The sequence below is a fragment of the Narcine bancroftii genome, chromosome 9, assembly GCF_036971445.1.
Source record: "Narcine bancroftii isolate sNarBan1 chromosome 9, sNarBan1.hap1, whole genome shotgun sequence".
Taxonomy (NCBI): Eukaryota; Metazoa; Chordata; class Chondrichthyes; order Torpediniformes; family Narcinidae; genus Narcine; species Narcine bancroftii.
Window position 1 is genome coordinate 101,366,027 of NC_091477.1, and position 19,196 is coordinate 101,385,222.

The 19,196-nt window shown below is 39.3% G+C and overlaps 1 protein-coding gene across 5 annotated transcripts in view; it reads right to left on the bottom strand.

Moving 5' to 3' along the window:
- Positions 1-19,196, bottom strand: part of LOC138742526 (arf-GAP with coiled-coil, ANK repeat and PH domain-containing protein 2-like) — a 100,808-nt gene that overhangs the window by 63,703 nt on the left and 17,909 nt on the right. For 4 of the 5 annotated variants that reach the window (XM_069897043.1, XM_069897042.1, XM_069897041.1 and 1 more), the window contains exons 2-3: positions 2,901-2,958; positions 534-653 (exon numbers count right to left, since the gene is read on the bottom strand). In XM_069897043.1, the coding sequence (XP_069753144.1) occupies positions 534-653; positions 2,901-2,958 (178 nt within the window). Of the gene's footprint in view, positions 1-533; positions 654-2,900; positions 2,959-3,045; positions 3,077-19,196 lie in introns of those variants that run through there. The other variant, XM_069897044.1, reaches the window with a different exon arrangement.

Genomic DNA, 19,196 nt, shown 5'->3' on the forward strand with positions numbered 1-19,196 from the left:
AAAAGATTAACAAAGATAACTGACCTAGGAAAACAACACTGAAGAAAACAGCATGATATGGTGACAAAGAACACATTCTTATCATTGCAATTTTTTTCATTGATTAAATTTACCATGTGTCCTATTCATCTCAAATGTAACATCCCAATTCTCCACAATATAAAGTTAAACTTTTAGATGTCCAAATTCTTTTATACTGTCAGACAAGTTTCATTTCTGGTCAATCAAACTTTGATGATAATCAAAGCAAGTGTCTACATTTAAACTGTAGATTTAAACCAATGAACTACTGATCAATAACCACCAATATGCCCAAACCATGTGGCACAAAGTTTTACAGAAAATTAAACAAATCTTTATACTAGTGAACGCTGCTTATATTTTCTTTCACTCGTGTTATTGTGTTTGTTAGATCCATGCGATCAGCATGCCACTTAACAAATACAATCAGGTCAGTATCAAGTTATCATATTTGAGAAAAACCTCATCAACTGTTCTGGAAATATTCCAATTTGCTCAAGCGATGTTCTCACCTCAATTACTTCATCCTTGGTTGACTGCTGGGCAAGTTCATGAATTCCATTTACAAACTGTTTGTTGGCATTACAGAAGTTCTTTCCAGCATCAATCATTCCAATACATAGCTTCACAATCTTAAAAAAACACAACGTTCACATATTCCCCATGTATTATCCAATTAAATTCAGAATAATTGTGGAAAAGACATTCATAAATCAGTCTGTTTTATTTCTGTAATTAATACTGGCACAGAAAACTTGAAAATGCAAATATACTGCAATCATATCAGGTCCCCACTACATCTGTTCAAATAAAACAAAAACAAGTGGTGCCATTGTGGGTCATGGGAGTGGATGGGGAACAGCAGGCATCACATGCTCAGAACTTCATGGACACCTCACTCCCCTTCTGTGATCCATCAGTACAAGGGCATGATCCAGAGGTGGCAATGAGAGAAGGAAAGGGTTGAGAGAGGAAACTGAGGACCAGCTTAAGCGAGCAGGGTTGAGGTAGGGGCAGAGGCCATGTTAAACTTTGAACATGTCAGAACTGAGATTGATAGATTTTTGTTATATATAAGTGGATTAAATGGTTTCAGAACATAGGCAGTTGGGCAGAGTTGAGTCAAACCAAGCTGAGGCTTACACAATAAATGGCAAAATCCTGGAGAATGTAGAATAGAGAGATCTAGGAGTATAGATGTAGTGGTGGATGCATATCCTATCATAATATTTAAGAGGCTTTGAGATAGATGCATGAATATGAAAGGGATGGGCTATCTCTCAAGAGCAAGCAGCAGAGTTTTAGTTTGATTTGGACATCATGTTTGACACAGACACTTGAGCTAAAGAGCCTGTTCCTGTGTTATATATTCTATGTTTCATGAATATTGCCCAACCCCACTCAATCTCTTCTATTTAGCCAACATCCTAGTAAATCTACACTGCACAGCCTTCGGGTATTCTTCTCTTATGTAAGGAGAGCAAATTTCACAATTTTATCTAACATGATTCAGAAAAGCCAAGTAATACTGCACAGGACTTTGCTTTTCATATCCACCAAGCTCCTTGCAACAAAGTGCTTACACCATTTCCTTATTGTTTATAACTAGGATAAGGGAAATCAAAATAATGTAATTCTGGAACTAATGAAATGATAGAATTTTGATAGAGCAACATGAAACTATCTTTTCTTTCCAACTCACGGAAAATTAAAGAGAGCTGTTAAACCTGACCGAACCTGAAAAAAAAACATCTTGTGTTTGTTGAATCCTTTATAAGGATCGAAAATCAGTACAATTGGCACCAGAATTAAATGAGCTCAAAGCACAGTCTCATTCTCATTCTCATTGAACATACAGTGGATGATTGGGTTATCAATGCATTGCAGTACTGAACTGATGCAGTTGCATCTTCAATTTTTGCAGAAGGGAAAAATGAATAATTTCTAGTTTAGCATGACAGCAAATCTTTCCATTTACCACAGGGCAACTTGAATTGATTCCGCAGAACTACTTTTTTCAAAATGTTTTTCAAATTACTGACCTTCCAACATGAACTTTCCATCCATCTTTTCACTTTTAAAGCTTTCAAAATTTTACAAAAAAATTTGCCTCTCTGGCTTGTCTGCTGTTGTGAAAAAAGTCTGGTGCCTCAGTTTTGTTTTCAATAAAGCACTTACATAGATAAGGAGGATTATTTTTTCTCTCCATAGAGCTCGGCTTTTGAAAATTTGGAATGTTCTGGTTGGAACTGATAAAATTATAAACTGCTTTCTGCTCCTCTTTTGATAAAGGAGATTTCATTCCAGTTAGGTTTTGGCATAATTAGCATTTAATGTTAAGAGCTTAAGAGGGCAAATTATGCACCAAATGCCCTCATTTAATTATATCATGGATTTTTAATTGTGTAAAATTATTTGGCCAGAGAGCACTTGGTAAACAGTAATTACAACAAAAGTACCTCGCAATTTGTTCTGAATGTGTTTGCCTGTTAATATTAGTGCACTATTTATTTTGTGCTCGAAAGAGGTCCTTGGAAATCTTTAAGGCAAGTACACCTTAAGAATATATTTTAATGCAAGGAATTTGCATGCAACTTTCCTTTGGACCTTGTGTCTCTGTTTTCAGAGACTACCAACATATACTCCATGTCCTGGTTTTCCAAAACTGGTTTTATACCCAACCACCAGCTAGCTTGTACTAGTGTTCACACTGTAATTTATCCATGGACCCCAGTCTGGAGTATATATTATGAAAGGTTAAAAACGGCTGGAATCCAAAGTGTTAATCATGTCCCTTACTCAAACATTTAAACTACTGAAATATTTAAATTACTCATCAGGCATCAATGCAATAAATGACCCATCAGAAATGTATTCACCTTTTCAAGTCTTGACTCTAATTCGGCAAAATCTCCTTCAACTTCTTCTATTGCAGCTCTGTTGAGGAAAGAATATAATTAATCTGTGGTTTTTCCAATGCTTCTCACCAAGTTTAATTATTCATATTTTTAAGGAATTCATTACCTCAAATCTGTGATAAACAGCATGAAATTACAAACATCTGTAAACACAAGTTCAATCCCAGATAAGAATATAGCAAGATCATGTAACTATTCATATGATTAAACTGGATTGTAATAAGGCTTTCAAAAAGAAACCTGTTCAGAACAGTAAGTGTGAAAGCAACATAAATCAAGACAATGTACTGTAATTGAGAAGAGATAATGAAAATCAAAATGTTGACTATTATTTTTATTAACTACATGGCTAGTTTCAAAATAAATATTTAGTATGACCCTCTACCATAGCAGCCACATATCAATGCAGGAGAAAAGGATATTTAACACATTTTGCATTTAGAATTTTGAATCAGCGCTGCATTGATAGCCCAATCATCCACTGTATGTTCAATGAGAATGAGACTGTGCTTTGAGCTCATTTAGTTCTGGTGCAACACAATTATACTCACTTTGAAAAGTTTTTAAAAATTATTTATTTGGGGTTTTTTTTCTCCAGAAGAGGATACATGTCTGTCCTCATCCCAGAAGAGAATCCTAGCTTTTACTTCACCCACTCATATTCAATGGTTACATGATATCATGTCTTAATTAAGCTTGGAAAACAATTAGATATAACATTAAAGAAGTCTGAATTTGATAAGATGTGGGGCCCATTCATGGATTATTATCATAATCTGAGGATTTAAGTGGTGTGGATGAACCAGGGATTCCCAGACTTGTGTTTGGGAGCCATAATTCGATCCATTTTTTACAATATATACAGATAGCCTTGTTTAAGAGGGTAGATTAGTAGGGATTTTAAAAATCAATTTTTTTCCTTTTTAGTATTTAGACAAATAAGTAAAGGGGGGATTAACTACAGATTATGGAGCATATCACAGAACAATATAATCACATCAGAAGTATATCTTATAAAAGGGGAATTTACATGATTTATTTGATTATTTTTGCATTCAATATTATTTTTGGACATAGTGCAAATTATGATGTAATTGTTTAATTATTATAATTATAGAATTTGATATCCTGAATTTGATATGCTATGATTTGATTTATTATCATCAGTATACCTTGTGTAAACGGTTTTTGTTAAACTCAATAAAAAGATTTTTTTTTTTTTAAAGTATTTTTTCCCCTCTCCCTTAATTCTATTTTCTCCCTCTCAACCCAGCAGACTCTTGCTCAATCTCAATTACATTCTGCTGATTACAAAATTTTCCATGAAACACATGCATTCTCTGCTTTAGTCCCATTTGCTGGCATTATCCTTTAACACCTCCATTCCTCTCCCATCCATATCATTATCCAAATGTTTCTTAAAGAAACATACCATTATGTAAAAAATGTGCTGCTGCCGATGAATCTGGTAAACAAAATATTGAATTCATGGTATGACAAAGGAATAATATATATTGATGACTGCTACGTGGGGGGGGGAATCTCTTATGTCTTTTGAACAATTAAGAAATAAATATGGAGTAGCGAATGGGACTCTCTTTTGTTTTCTTCAGCTAAGATTGTTCCAAAGAGAAAGATGGGGGCCAAACTTTGCCCCACCTGAAATTAGTGAAATGAAAAAGAGTGATTTGGCTGGGGGAATACTCCTAAATTTATAACCAAAATGTACTATGCTCTCCAAAATGAAAGTGCAAAACGAGGTTTACAGCGCTGCCAGACCTGCTGTAATGTCACCACTGCCGCAGGGAGTAGGAAGTAGGGACACAGCACTCCCACAGGATTCAACTGCCCAGTCCCATTGCATCAGTGCCACACAGCCTGATAATGGATTCAACAGTGGTTTTATTTAAAATTCTGCGACCAGAGGGTCTGTGCCCATGAAGGTAGTATCAATGATTGGGTACAAGGGGTTGCAGACTCCAGGGAAACGGAGGCCTGGCGTAGGGCACCAGAAAAATGGAAGAACACCCCTTGTTTGAGAAGGAGGAAGCGACAACCTACAGGACGTTGACCACAGTGGCAGACCAGTGAGGGATTCTGTGGCTGAAGAACACATAGGCAGTGAGCTGTTGGCGATTTGAGGCGAGGAACCCACGGTCAAGGGATTCACACTAGGTGGCAGACAACTGGAAATTTGCTCGAGACTGGCTGAAGGTGTACTAGGTATTGGAACCTGGATGTGAGAGGGTGCCGAGGGAACTGAGGGTTTCCTGATCATGTCAGAGGTTCAAAACTGGAGCTTGGACTGCTGATGGTTTGGACTGGACTCTGTGGTTTCAGGTACCATGGCAGCACTGGAGGCGAATCCATGGACACTTGGGGTCTGAGGGAATTCTCTTTTGATTCTCTTTCTCTAACGGCAAGGGGCACTTCAGGCAATTTCTGCCAATGGTGCCTTATGGCAGACGAAAGCAAATTCCTTGTAGCATTGCACTATCTTTATTACACGACAATAAAGGAATCCTGAATCTGAAGTTCCTCCAGCATCCTATTTTAATATACATTCATATATTTATTTATTTTTTTTTTAAAAAAAACAAAGGTCCATGTCCCAAATCCTGAGGCATTCCACCAATCACAATCCTCCAGTCAGAAAAGTTCTATGTTCAAATTTTACTGTCCTTTACAGCCAGACTCTGACTCCTTTCACTGGGACAATTTTTTATCCAGTTGGCTGAATGGCCTCCTATCTTGGATGCTCTAACCTTCCATGACAACCAAAAGCTTTACTAAAATCCATCTAATTAACATCAACCATGTCTACCTTCTTTGTCTCCCTTTTTTAAAAAATTATCATGTTCATGAAATGTGATTTCTCATGAACAAATCCATTCTAGTTCTCCCTAATTTTTCCAAGGCCATCAAAATGTTGATAGATTCCATCTCTCAGAATCCTCTCCAGCAGTTTTCCAACCACCAACATCAGACTAACATGTCTATAGTTACCTAGATTATCCTTACAGTCCTTTTATAAATAATGACACCACATTCACTATCTTCCAGAACATCTCCGGTCCTCAACCATCTGTCAATTTTAATCCTGCCTTCCCATATTGTTCTAGGATGCACCTGGTCTGGACCTGGAGATTTCTCTATCTTGATATCATCCAAGACTAACTGATGCAGATATGCCCTGGGCTACATTTAGTTACCTTCTCTCCAGCCACCCTCCCCCCACTCCTCCTTATCTTGCTCCACAATAAATACATTCACAAAATATGAATTTAACACCTTCCTGATCTCCTCTGACACTAGACACAGTCATCACTCCTGATCTTTATGGGAACCTATTCTCCCTTCATGACCCTTTTCTTCCTTCTTTTTCAATATTTTCATTGAAATTCCACATTGAAAAATACAGAGTGCATAGGAATACATATTAAAAATCAAAAAATAGTACATTGCACTTACATCATACCAATTCATCCACATTCAATTAAACAAATTATATTACAGTAATATTTTATTTTAAAAGATCTAAATCCACTACCAAAAACAAAGCTGTTTGGCAAGGAGAAGAAAAAAGAATCCCTTATCAAATTGATATATTACCTTATTAGTCAACACTTCTGCATTCGTATCAAATCAGAGATTCTGAAATAATTCAAAAAGGGTCCCCACAGTGTTTGAAAATTTAAATTCAAATCAGAAATTGCGCATCTAATCTTCTCTAAATTTAAACATGACATGACGTCACATTGCCATTGGATATGAGTAGGCGGAACAATGTCCTTCCATCTGAGCAACACTGCTCGCCTAGCCATAAGAGCCATTTCTGCATAAACAAAATCTTTTTGGAGTCTCCCTTTCACTGTCTCCCAAAAACATCTCAAAACCTCTTTTAGCCCTCATTATTTCCACCTTCACTATGCTCCTACATTCCTTATACTCTTCAAGGGATTTGCTCGAGCCCATCTGCCTGTATCTGATAAATATAGTGAAACATGAAGGTCTGCAGATGCTGTGATTTTCATAAAAACACAAATGCTGGAGGAATTCATCACTAACATTTCAGACACTTCAAGGTATGAGTAAAAAGCAGGCAGGCCTATATATCTTTACCTCATATGGACACAGAGACCTGCTGAGTTCCTCCAATATGTATCTGATAAATTCTGAACTAAGGATTTTTTTAAATTACTGCCAAAAATGATTACGAGCCAAATAATACCATGTGCATTGTTCACTTAAATTTCACAATGTTTTATAATCTGACAGACAGGTAAACTGTGCTAATTTAAACAAAAAAATTCTAGGCAGAGTACCATGCAGATGCAATTCAGTGTTTCAAATTTTATGACAAATCAATCACAATATTTCGAAGCATGATTTAGAATACATTAATCTGATAAACATTATTAACCTCCATCATCCCAGTACCAAAGTGGGTGACTGTAACAGGCCTCAATGACTACCACCCTGTGCCACTGACCTCCACCATTATGAAATGCTTCAAGCATCTGGTAATGGCATGCATCAAAGCACACCTTCCAGAGACACAGAACCCATTTTAATTGGCCAAAAGAAGAAACCGTTCCACTGATTATGCTATAGCCTTGTCCCTCCACTCCATCCTGACCCACCTGGAGATCTACACATCATACACCAAGCTGCTGTTCATCGACTTCAACTCATCGTTTAAAATGATCATTTCCCAGAGGCTGGTGAAGAAGCTCCCCTCTCTGGAACTCAACATTCCTCCCTGTTGCTGAATCCTGGACATCTCAACAGAAAGACCACAGTCTGTCCAGGTCAACAGCAGAACATCAAGTCCCGTTTCACTGAGCACAGGTGCACCACAGGGCTATGTGCTCAGTCCACTTCCATTCACACAACTGACCCACAACAGCATTGCCAGATTCAAATCGAAGTGTCATTAGATTTGCAGATGACAGAACAGCAGCTGATAAGTCGCACAACGGAGAAGAGGTGGAAAATCTTGTGATATGATGTGGGAATAACAACCTGAGGCTCAATGTCAAAAAGACAAAGGAGATGATTGTGGACTTCAAGAGGACCAAGAATGATTACCCTCCACTACACATCAATAACTTAGTGGAGAGAGTAGAGCGCGCCAAGTTCCTGGAGTACACTTAACAAGTGACCCATTATGGACACAGCAGCAACCTCACTTCCTGAGAAAAATGAAGCGGACAAGGCTATCAGCCACCATCATCGTCATGTCGACCTTCTACAGGGCTCGACTGAGTGTCCTGGCCGGCTGCATCACAGTGTGGTCCAGTTGCTTTAGATAATTGGATCGGAGGTTAATCCACAGGATCAAAAGGGTAGCAGAGAGAATCACTGCAGTCTCCTCCCCACACCCCACCCCACCCCCCCCCCCCCCCATCAAAGTCATCTATCAGGATCGTTGTCTGAAGAGGGTGCATAAAATCATTGAGGACCCCTACCATTTGACACCCAGCATCTTTTAACTACTCCCATCAGGAAGAGAGATATAGGTGTATCCATGCCACCAGCTGCAGGCTGAGAAACAGCTTCGTCACACAGGCAGTGAAAATGCTGATTGACTAAAGGAACTGCTCACACTGACCCTCCGAGACTCCAATATTCACCAAACAATATTTATTTTATAAATGTATATTTGTCCTGCGTATATATTGTTTGCCTGGATGTGTGTTATAAAACACAATACTGGAGAAACTTAGCAGGTCAAACAGTGTAGCAAAGATAGATACATAACCTATGTTTCGAGCTTGAGCCTTTCATCAAGGTATGGAAAAATGTCAGCAGGCATCTAGACAAAAAGGTAGTAGGGAAGGAGCACAGTCACAAAGGCAGAAAGTTATATACAAAAGATGAAAATGTCAAAACAGAAAAGCTGAAGGAACTCAGCTAGTCTCAGCATCCATAGGAGGTAAAGATGCATTACCGGCATTTTGGGCCTGAGTCCTTTCTCAAGGTGTAACTGAAAATAATCAAGCTTCTGAATTAAAGGCTGAGGAAAGAAAAGGGGAAGAATGAGAGAGAAAGGAGTACAGACCAACAGACAAGAGATGAAAATGAAGAGCTTATACCATAGGAAACAAAAAGGACCTGTCCCAACAATCTAACCTTGGCTCATGATAATGCAAATCCAATTTTAAAATGTTCACATCTCTTCCAATATCTGTGCAGCCTCACCACCAATTTTCATTGCAACATCCTCCAGCCCTTCAACCTTCAGCAATATTTGTGCTCCTTCAATCCAAATCTCATGAGAATAGGAGCAAGTCCATCAGCCCTGCCAGCCTGCTCAGCCACTCAATGGGATCAAAGCTGATCTAACATTTGTAGAGTCCAATTTCAAGCCTTTTATCCATTCCTCCACTTAGAAAGTGGTCTCAGCTTTACACGTAACCAAGGACTCCATCCCCACAGCTTTCTGGAACACACTGCTAACTTCTTGGAATGATTCACAACCTTCTGGGAGAAGGAATTACTCCTAATCTCAACCTTAAATTGCCACTCCCTTATTCTCATCATCCCCACATTTTAATACTCCACTGCCAGCAGTCTTCAGCAATCATAACAGTAAAAACTCAAATTTCCCTCCTAATACTAGCTTTAAACCTACCTCAAACTAAATCTATAGTCAACTACTGCAATATTCCATTTTGTCCCCCTATATCACGTTGTTCTGAAATATTTCTAAGCCCAAGCGTCTCAAATATTAAAAGACACGAGTGAGGAGAAAGGTGAATAAATTCAAATCTATCTGCCGCCCTATTTCTGTTTTGGGAATCACTGTTCCAGCAGTATAGTAGATTGCTCTGCTGGATTCAGTCACACTTGAGATAGAATAAGTGGTTTCTGAAATGCAGATCAAGCAGTTGGAGTCAAATTTCTAGCGTGAAGGGCATTCCATCCCATTGCAGACTGACCATGAGTGTTGGAGAGACGCTAATGGGTCAAGAAAAGGTGAACATCAGCCACACAATATCCCCTTACTTAACACTCAGGGAGGGGAAAGCAAGCATATGTTGGGTCCCTTTCAATTTCTGGTCAACGGGGAGAGATTTGTTGTTGCAAGTTGTACACATGGGGAGAATATTCACTCACTTATTGGAGGTTATCATCAGATTACACAAGTATATGACAATTGTTATTTTCTATTTCTAAACTGAAGACTGAATGCTGTCTAGGACTCGTTATTAATATTTTTCTTCCTTTTCCTCATGCACCTCATTTTGTTCCCATTTGCAATATAATTTAGGGAACTTCATTATTCAAGGAACTGCAGCCAAAGAGCAGTACAGGTAGCATAGCAGTTAGCGCAATGCTGTTACAGCGCAAGGAACCTTGGTTCGAATCCGGCGCTATCTTCAAGGAGTTTGTACATTTTCTCCGTGTCTGTGTAGATTCCCTATGGGTGCTCCGGTTTCCTCCCACTATTCAAAAACATACAGCGAGTATAGGTCAATTGTGCAGCACGGGTTTGTAGGACAAAAGCACCTGTTGCCGTGTTGTATGAATTTGAGTTGAGTTTGAATTAAATAATCTCCAATTATGTCAGTGAACAATTCCATCTCCAATCTCATGGAAGGAGATATCCAAGATGCAGATGACAATGGGCGTAAGTTCAAAGTTCACATTTATTGTCAGAGTACATACATGACACTCTTCCTGTAGGCCAGGAAGGATTTCTACTTGAGTAACTGTAAACTGCACTCAAGAACTAAGAATATAAAAGAGAAATGTAAACAAATAAACTGCAAATACAGGGACAAAATATTCAGTAATAAACAAAGTGTGAAGTAAAAGTCCTTCAACAAGTCACTGATTGAGTCTGTAATTTGGGAGTTTCAGAGGCCTCCACAATGTTTGAGACAAAGACAGTTTTTTTTCCCCTTTATTTGCCCCTGTGCTCCAGTTTTAAATTTGTCATCAAAAAAATCACTGATTAAAGTGCACATTCCAGATTTTATTAAAGGGTATTTGCATACATTTTGGTTTGAACATGTTGAAGTTGCACCACCTTTTATACATAGTCCCCTCATTTCAGGGCATCATAATCAGAATTTATGGTCACAGGGCAGCACAGGGCAAACATTCATATTACCACCATCTTACAACATTACTGTAAAAATAACAGTGCATGAAAAGTACCATAAATATTCGAGTATAATGCAAAAAAAATCCCCCTTCCCCTCAAAAATGGGGGAGGGGTCGCATTATAATCGAGAATAAAAAAATTTTAAATTTCTGCAGGCGAGCGGGCGCGGTAGACGGCAGCGCGACTCGGGCGGCCGAAGAGAGGGGAGGTCGTGAGAGTTAACATCGCAAATCGGGTGGGTGAGGGGAGGGGGGGTCGTGAGAGACGCCAGCGCGACTCAGGCAGGTGAGGGGAGGGGGGGGTCATATTATACACAGGGGTAAAACTTTCCCCCTCAAAAATGGGTGGGGGGGGTCACATTATACACGAATATTTACAGTAACGCAGTGCCTATGGTTCATTGATCATTTAGGAATCTGATGACAGCAGGAAAGAAACTGTCCTTGTGCCATTGAGTGCTCATCTTTAGGCTCCTGTACCTCTTCCCCAATGGTAGCAGGGTGAAGAGACTATGGCCTGGGTGGTGGGGATCTTTGAGGATAGAGACTGCTTTTTTAAAGACACCGCCTCATATAACAGTCGTCAATGAAGTCTGGTGCATGTGATATCGCAGGCCAAGTTAACCATCCTCTGGAGTTTATTCTTGTCCTGAGAGTTGGTGCCTCCATACCAGGTAGTGATGTTGGCAGCCAGATGCTATCCACAGTACACCTGAAGTTTACAAGTTTCTTCAGTGACATACCAACTATCCTCAGACACCTCACAAAGTATAGCTCCTGGTGAGCCTTCTTTGTGATTGCATCAACATGGAAGCTCCAGGACAGATCCTTGGAGATGTTCACATGAGGAATTTGACCTTCTTAACCCTCTCCACCACTAGGCCCTTGATGAGCACTGGGTCATGCTCTCCTGAGTTCCTCCTGAAGTCCACAATCATCTGCTTGGTTTTGTTGACATTGAGTGCAAGGTTGTTGTCGTTATAAAATTCAACGAGCTGATCTATCTCCCTCCTGGACACTTCCTCATTGCCATTTGTGACTCTGCCGACCACTGTGGTGTCACCAGCAAACTTGCAAATGGCATTGAAATTGTGCCTGGTCACACAGTAGAGCAGTGGGCTAAGCCTACATTCTTGGGGTGTACCTGTGTTGATAATCAGTGAGGTGGAGACGTTGTTTCCAATTCATATAATAACTGTGGTCTTCCAATGAGAAAGTCCAGAGGTCTATCGGTTGAGGTGATCCAGGGCTGAGTGGAGACCCAAAGATACTGCATCTGCTGTGGAGCGATTATGACGATAAGTGAATTGCAGTGAGTCTAGATCTTTGCTTAGATGCATGTTAATTCAGAGCCATGGGCAGCCTCTCAAAGCATTTAATCACAGTAAACGATAGTGCTACTGGGTGGTAGTCATTGAAGCAGCTCACATTACTCTTCTTAGGTAATTGATTCCCTTTTGAAGCAGGTGGGAACCTCTGACAGCAGCAATGAGAGGTTGAAAATGTCCATGAACACTCCAGCTAGTTGGTTGGCACAGATTTTCAGTATCCTGTCAGGTACACTGTCAGGGCCTGATGCCTTGTGAGGGTTCAGCATATTGAATGCTGTTCTAATGTTGCCCTCAGAGACAGATATCACAGGGTCCTTAGCCTTTTCAGGGATTCTAGTAGGCACTGTTTGGTTCTTCTCAAAATGGGTATAGGTGTTCAGCTCAACTGATAGTGAGCATCACAGCCATCTATAGTGTGCCCCCTTCCCTTGTAGACTGTAATGGCCTGCACTCCCTGCCACAGCTGGTGTGTACCAGTCTCTGTCTCTAGCTTCCTTCACAATTGCCACTTTGCTTCAGAGATGGCATTCCGCAGGTCAATCCTGGACTTCTTGTAAAGATCCCAATCCTCAGCCTTAAACACCCTAGTTCTCGCCCTCAGCAGGTTGATAAATTCTCTGATTCATCCAGGACTTCTGGTTGGGGAATACCCAGTATTTGTGCGTGGGAGCACATTCATCCACGCAGGTCTTGATGAAGTTGGTGACATCTGTTGCACATTCATTCAAGTCTATAGATGAGTTCTTGAACATGTTCCAGTCCACTGATTCAAAGCAGTCCTGCAGTCGCTCCTCTGACTACCTCACCATATTTTCACCTTCATCACCACTGGTGCTATAGTCTTTGGGACAAAGCAATGGCATGGATATTAAAATAGTCATCTTTAGTACTTTGTTGCATATCCCCTGCATGCAATGACTGCTTGAAGTCTGCGATTCTCATACAACACCAGGTGCTGACCATCTTCTCTGGTGATGCTCTGCCAGATCTCAACTGCAGCTACCTTCTGCTCCTGCTTGCTCCAGGAGCTTGGCCCCTTTAGTTTTCTCTTCACATATAGAAGGCATGCTCAATTTGATTTAGATTAAACCACTGACTTGGCCATTCAAGAAATTTTCAGTTTTTAGCTTTGAAAAACTCCTTGTTGCTTTAGCAGTATGTTTGCCTTGCTGTAGGATGAAGCAGACATGCATGCTCTGGGCATAACATCCCCACCACCATGTTTCATAGATGAGGTGATGTGATGTAATGGGAAGGGGTGTATTATACTAACTGTTTGCTATTGGTTATGGCAGTAGAGATACTCCACCCTACTGGTATAATAGATGGAGAATCTTTTCCATTGGCCAGTTTAGAGGTGGATTTTCATCTGTTAATAAAACACCAGTATTGGAATCATACTTGACTGGTCTATGTCTATGGCATATCAATTTTATTAACAGACCTCTAAACTGGACAGTGGGAAAGGATCTCCATCTGTTATACCAGTAGGGTGGAGTATCTCTACAGCCATAGCCAATAGCAAGCAGTCAGTATAATATGTCCCTCCCCATTACATTATCACAGGTGGTATGCTTTGGATCTTGGAAAATCCCTCGACACCTCCACACTTTGCTCTTGCCATCACTTGAATGCAGGTTCATCTTGGTCTCATCTGTCCACAAGACCTTCTTCCAGAATTCTGCAGGCTCTTTTAAACACTTCTTGGCAAACCACAATCTGGCCAATCTGTTACTGTGACTAACTACTAATTTGCATCATGCAGTGCAGCCTCTGTATTTCTGCTCATGAAGTCCTCTGCAGACAGTGGTCATCAGCATTGGAGGACTTCCTTGGTCTACCAGTCCCTTTGTGAGTACTGAGCTCACTAGTATGCTCCTTCTTCTTAATTATGTTCCAAATAGTTGATAAGGTTTGGGTGATGTATTTTACTGTTTTATTCTTGTTTTTCCACCTCAATGGCTCTTTGACTAGCACAACACTAGTCCTCCTGTTGAAAAACTGCAACTACAGACTCCAAAGATGATCAAAAGTTCAGAAACAAGCCTACCTCTCCTATACCTGCACCAATGAAGTAATTAAACATACCAGAGAACTCTCAAACACCTGTAAAGCCAAAAGTCCCCATTACCCAGAAATGGGGAACAATGTATAAAAAGGTGAAATTTCAACATGGTCACACCAAAATGTATACAAATAACCTTAAATACAATCTGGAATGTGGAACTTCAATCATGTGAATTATTTGATTATTAATTTAAAACTGTGGAGCACAGGGGCAAATGAAGGAAAAAATTGTATTTGTCCCAAACATTATGGAGGGCACTGTAAATTGTTGAGGGATAGCAACTGCTCCTGGTATGAGTCCAGTGACATCTATAACCTCACTCCTGATGGCAGCAGCAAGAACAGAGCATGTCTGGGTGGTGTGGATCCTTGTTTCCTGCTGTTCTCCAATGGCAGCATTTCATGCAGATGTTCTTGGTAGTAGGGAGAGCTTTCTCTGTGACACACGGGGTTGTGTCCACTACTTTTTCTGAGGCCTTCTGCTCAGAGGTATTGGTCCCCCTACACCAGGCCATGATGCAGCCGGTCAGCACACTCTCCACAGCACGAGAAGTTTGCCAAGGCTTCCGATGATATACTGAACCTCTCCAAACTCTTGAGCAAGTAGAAGCGCTGATATGCTTTTTTTCCCACAATGACATTAATATGATGGGTCCAGGAAAAGTCCTCCGAGATAGTGTCTCACAGGAATTTAAATTTGCTCACTGTCTCCACCTCTGATCCTCCATGATATCAGGGTCATATACCTCTGGTTTTCCTTTACTGAATTTACAATCAACTCCTTGGTTCAAATGACTGTAGCGACTACTTTCCTTTATAATCACTTGGAGGATCGAAGAATGTTATTGTTATCTATGACTTGTTCAAACAAATTTGTACTAAAGTTGCATTGAGCTTTCCAATGTTTATTAAACAATATTAAACATTGTTATAAATTACGATACATTATTACCAGCCATTAAAAAGTTGTTAAACAGTCAATAGAAGAATGTCAAATCATTTTCTGATTCCTTCATTTTGCAGGACAAAAAGAAACTAAACTGAGCATTTTTACCTCTTAAACTAGCCATATAACCCTGGCTCGAAGATATTGCTAGGAGACAGCATAAAAATATGTTAAACAAAGCCACAGACTACTTGCGAGCATGAAATACTTTTTAACCCTTACAGTGACATTGAGTGTGAGGTTGTTAGGAGTACCGCATTCAGTCAAGTTTTCAATCTCTTATCTCTGTGCTGACTCATCACTCCTTTTTATACAGCCCACAATGGTGGTATCATTAGTAAATTTGTAAATGGTGTTGTTGTCATACAAGCCCCATAGTCATAGGTATAAAACAAGTCAAGCAGGGGGATAAGTATGCAGTTTTGTGGTGCTCCTTTGCGAAAGGAGATTGTGGAGGAGATGTTCCTGCCAATCTGCACTGATTGGGGTTGGAGATGAGGAAATCCAGGATCAAATTACAGTGTGGTGTTGGGGCCCAGGTCTTAGAGCTTACTGATTAGTTTTGAGGGGAGAGATCGTGTTGAATGCCAAAACTCTTTCACAGTCAATAAAGAACATCTTGACGTATGCTGTCCAGGTGTTCCAGGGTTCCAATTTGCCTACCTGTTTCTGCAGTAGGCAAATTGGAATAGATCTATGTCACCACTCAGACAGGAGCTGATGTGCTTCAACACTAGCCTCTCAAAATACTTCATCTCATGTAATTATGTCATGGGACAAAGATAAATGAACATCAATCACATTACAATACACTTAAGGGTGATTCCCCACCCCCAATTTTTTTTAGGAGACTTAGCCACCTAAACTACAAGAGTGTTTGCTACCTGATCTCTGGAATATAACATTTCAATCTATATTGGAGGCAAAGCTTTAATGTCAAGAGCGGAGTGATCTGTTGCAACCTAAATTAAGAATCAAAGAGCAAATAATGTCATTTGATTAGGAATTCAGTTTCACTTGAGAATATTTTTATGAGTTCTCCGTCCATCACTTTGTTAATGATAAACTGCAGCATTGCAGTTATCATGTATTCTGTGAAAGAAAAAAATTCTTGGTTAAGTTTTCCTCATTGCTTCCAGAATTGGAACCGTTTGGTTGGAAGTACAGTACTAGCACTTTTAAAGTAGGATTCATTTACTTCTCCAATGAAAATTATTTTGTAATATCACATGAAGGGAATCAAAATAGCTAAATTAATTATGAGAGAGACTCAAGATAAAACTAGAGTATGTCTTTCCAAATTTCCACTTGAAGCTGGTTTTATAACAGCTTATCTCTTTTACTGGCATTCTGTTCTCCAACTTCCAGGAATGATGCATATTACACAGCCAACTTTTCCAAAATTTGCTTGACAGTACTACACCTTTCCTGACCAAATTTGGTACAGCTCCACTGGCTTGCTTAGATCAGACAGCTATTTCTACTTGCATTTAGATCCTTGATCTAGAAGATTTGTTCCTAGGTTTCATAGATCAACTTTTAAATGTACATTTTGTTGTTTTATTTGTGCTGACTTGAAGTGAGCTTGGTCACACAGCCATTCAATTACAGAGACAAGGATGAATCTATTTGCACATAAATCTTGCTCTGCCATATACCATTGCAAACTCAACACAAACTGTAGATTATTGAGAAATAATGATTCCATTGGTTATCAGCATCCATATTGCTGAAGGGGTTTTCAGAAAAATATGCACGCTTTTATCACATGCAAAACTCTTTGAACAGGCTGATTGAGTTTCATGTTTTATGCCACAATTGTAACAGAACTTTAATCATAGCAAATACCAAACCACCAAGAATTTTTGCACAATAAGATGACTGAGACAAGTACGAATTGATGGTGACATCAGGCCGAGCATGATAACAGTGTGCTCAGAAACAAAGAAGACATTTGTCAGAGCTGGAAGAAAATAGCAGTATTGATGTATTTAGTAGTATTTTTTTTTAAATGGTCATGTACAACAGAATGTCATGCACTACACAGAACATGAATGATCACAATACATTTCTATTCTTGAAAACATGCTTTTATGTAGTTTAAAAATAGCAGGCTGAGTTTTTAATAATTGTCTATTTGACCTTCCCTAATGAAGTTTTCAAATCCCATCTTATCACAATTTTTTTCCACTTGGTTACAAATGCCAAACATTTGAGATGTTATCCATTTTGTCTATTCATTCAAATAGACTTAGATGATGTATTAGGTCCAATTCATCATGGAAGCATCATTAAATGCAAATTACAACATACAGTATACCCCTGAATTGAACAAAGGACAATAGCAAACTTGATTTTTCCTACAAAAATGACAAAAATATAAATGATCCATTTTGGAATGGGACAAATAAACCAGTTTTCAAAAAGCAAATCAAAATTTCAGCCATGGGATCATGGAATAAATTATAAATAATCAATTCATCAGTTTAGTTTCTAACTATCCCTCTCTATTATGTCTACAAGTGAAAAATTGGTCTTTTAAACATAAATTCAAAGCAAATGTTGGTGTTTCTAAAGAGTTCATGTCAACTTTTCAAACAATTTCCATGAATTTTGCGACAGTAACATCCCCATTATCAGGCTTGCAATCAACCAGAAACTCAAATAACCGGCAAAAACAAATTGAGGAAGTAAATAAATAAGAATAAATAAAGTTTTAAATAAAAGTTTAAAAAAGTGAAAGTAAACATTCTCCAAAGCAACACTCAACCCCTTGGTAAAGATGGGAGCAAACATTCAGCCAGCAGAGCACCCTGGTCATGCCCTGGCCACAGCAGCTGTTTGAATAAAGTTGTAATAAAGTGGTGTTTGAATACAATGGCAGCCCCCAGAATGAAGAGCTGGTTGATGCTGCTCGCCACTGAAACAACTCTTCCAAAGTGTTTGCCTATCCCTGCCTGGTAAGAGTCTTTTTTTTTAATATATTATTAAAGATATTAGTAAGGCTTTATCTGTAAACTTGGGGGAAGGAGGGATAATTATGATGGTGGCATGGTTAGCGCAACACACATCACGAATGGGGTTCAAAATTAAAGAGGTGTCGAGGGCCTGACCAAGCCACTGGTGTAGAGGCGAGTCAGATTGCACTGATGGCCTCACCGGGACACTTACGTGGAGGTGAGTCGGGTTGTCAGCACTGAGGGAAGAGGAGTGATTATGATGGCGGCAAGGTTAGCATAGTGGCCTAGTGCAACACCGTTACAGCACTAGCGACCGGAGTTCGAATGCAAGTTACAGAGATTAGCTGATTAAAGTGAACTTTACATAATTAAAGACTACAATATTGATTTTTTTCAAATTATTTACATTTTGCACTTTTAAACGATGTATTCTTAATGCAGGTGTCTTAGTTAGGCATTGGAAAAATGAGTCTCAGTCAACCAGGAAATTCACATATCCAACATTCACAATCCCTGTAGGTGCCGGATTATGGGGATTTTGCTGTATTTTTAGCATATTTCAAGCAATAATAGTAGTCCTCCTATTGCCTAACTATGGATGATGCCAACTTAATTGCAACCAATGAACATAGTAAATGATGGTCGTGTGGCCACTTGTGGAACTTCATTGGCACAGAATGATCATGATATTTTGCACAATGTACTTCAAAAAAAATTATACATTGAGCTCCATGTCATTTTTTAAAAATGTGGTGATACAGCATGGTGATGTGTCTGCGCCACCAAATTACACCCATGTGACCAATTCACTTACTAACCACATACGTCTTTAGAATGT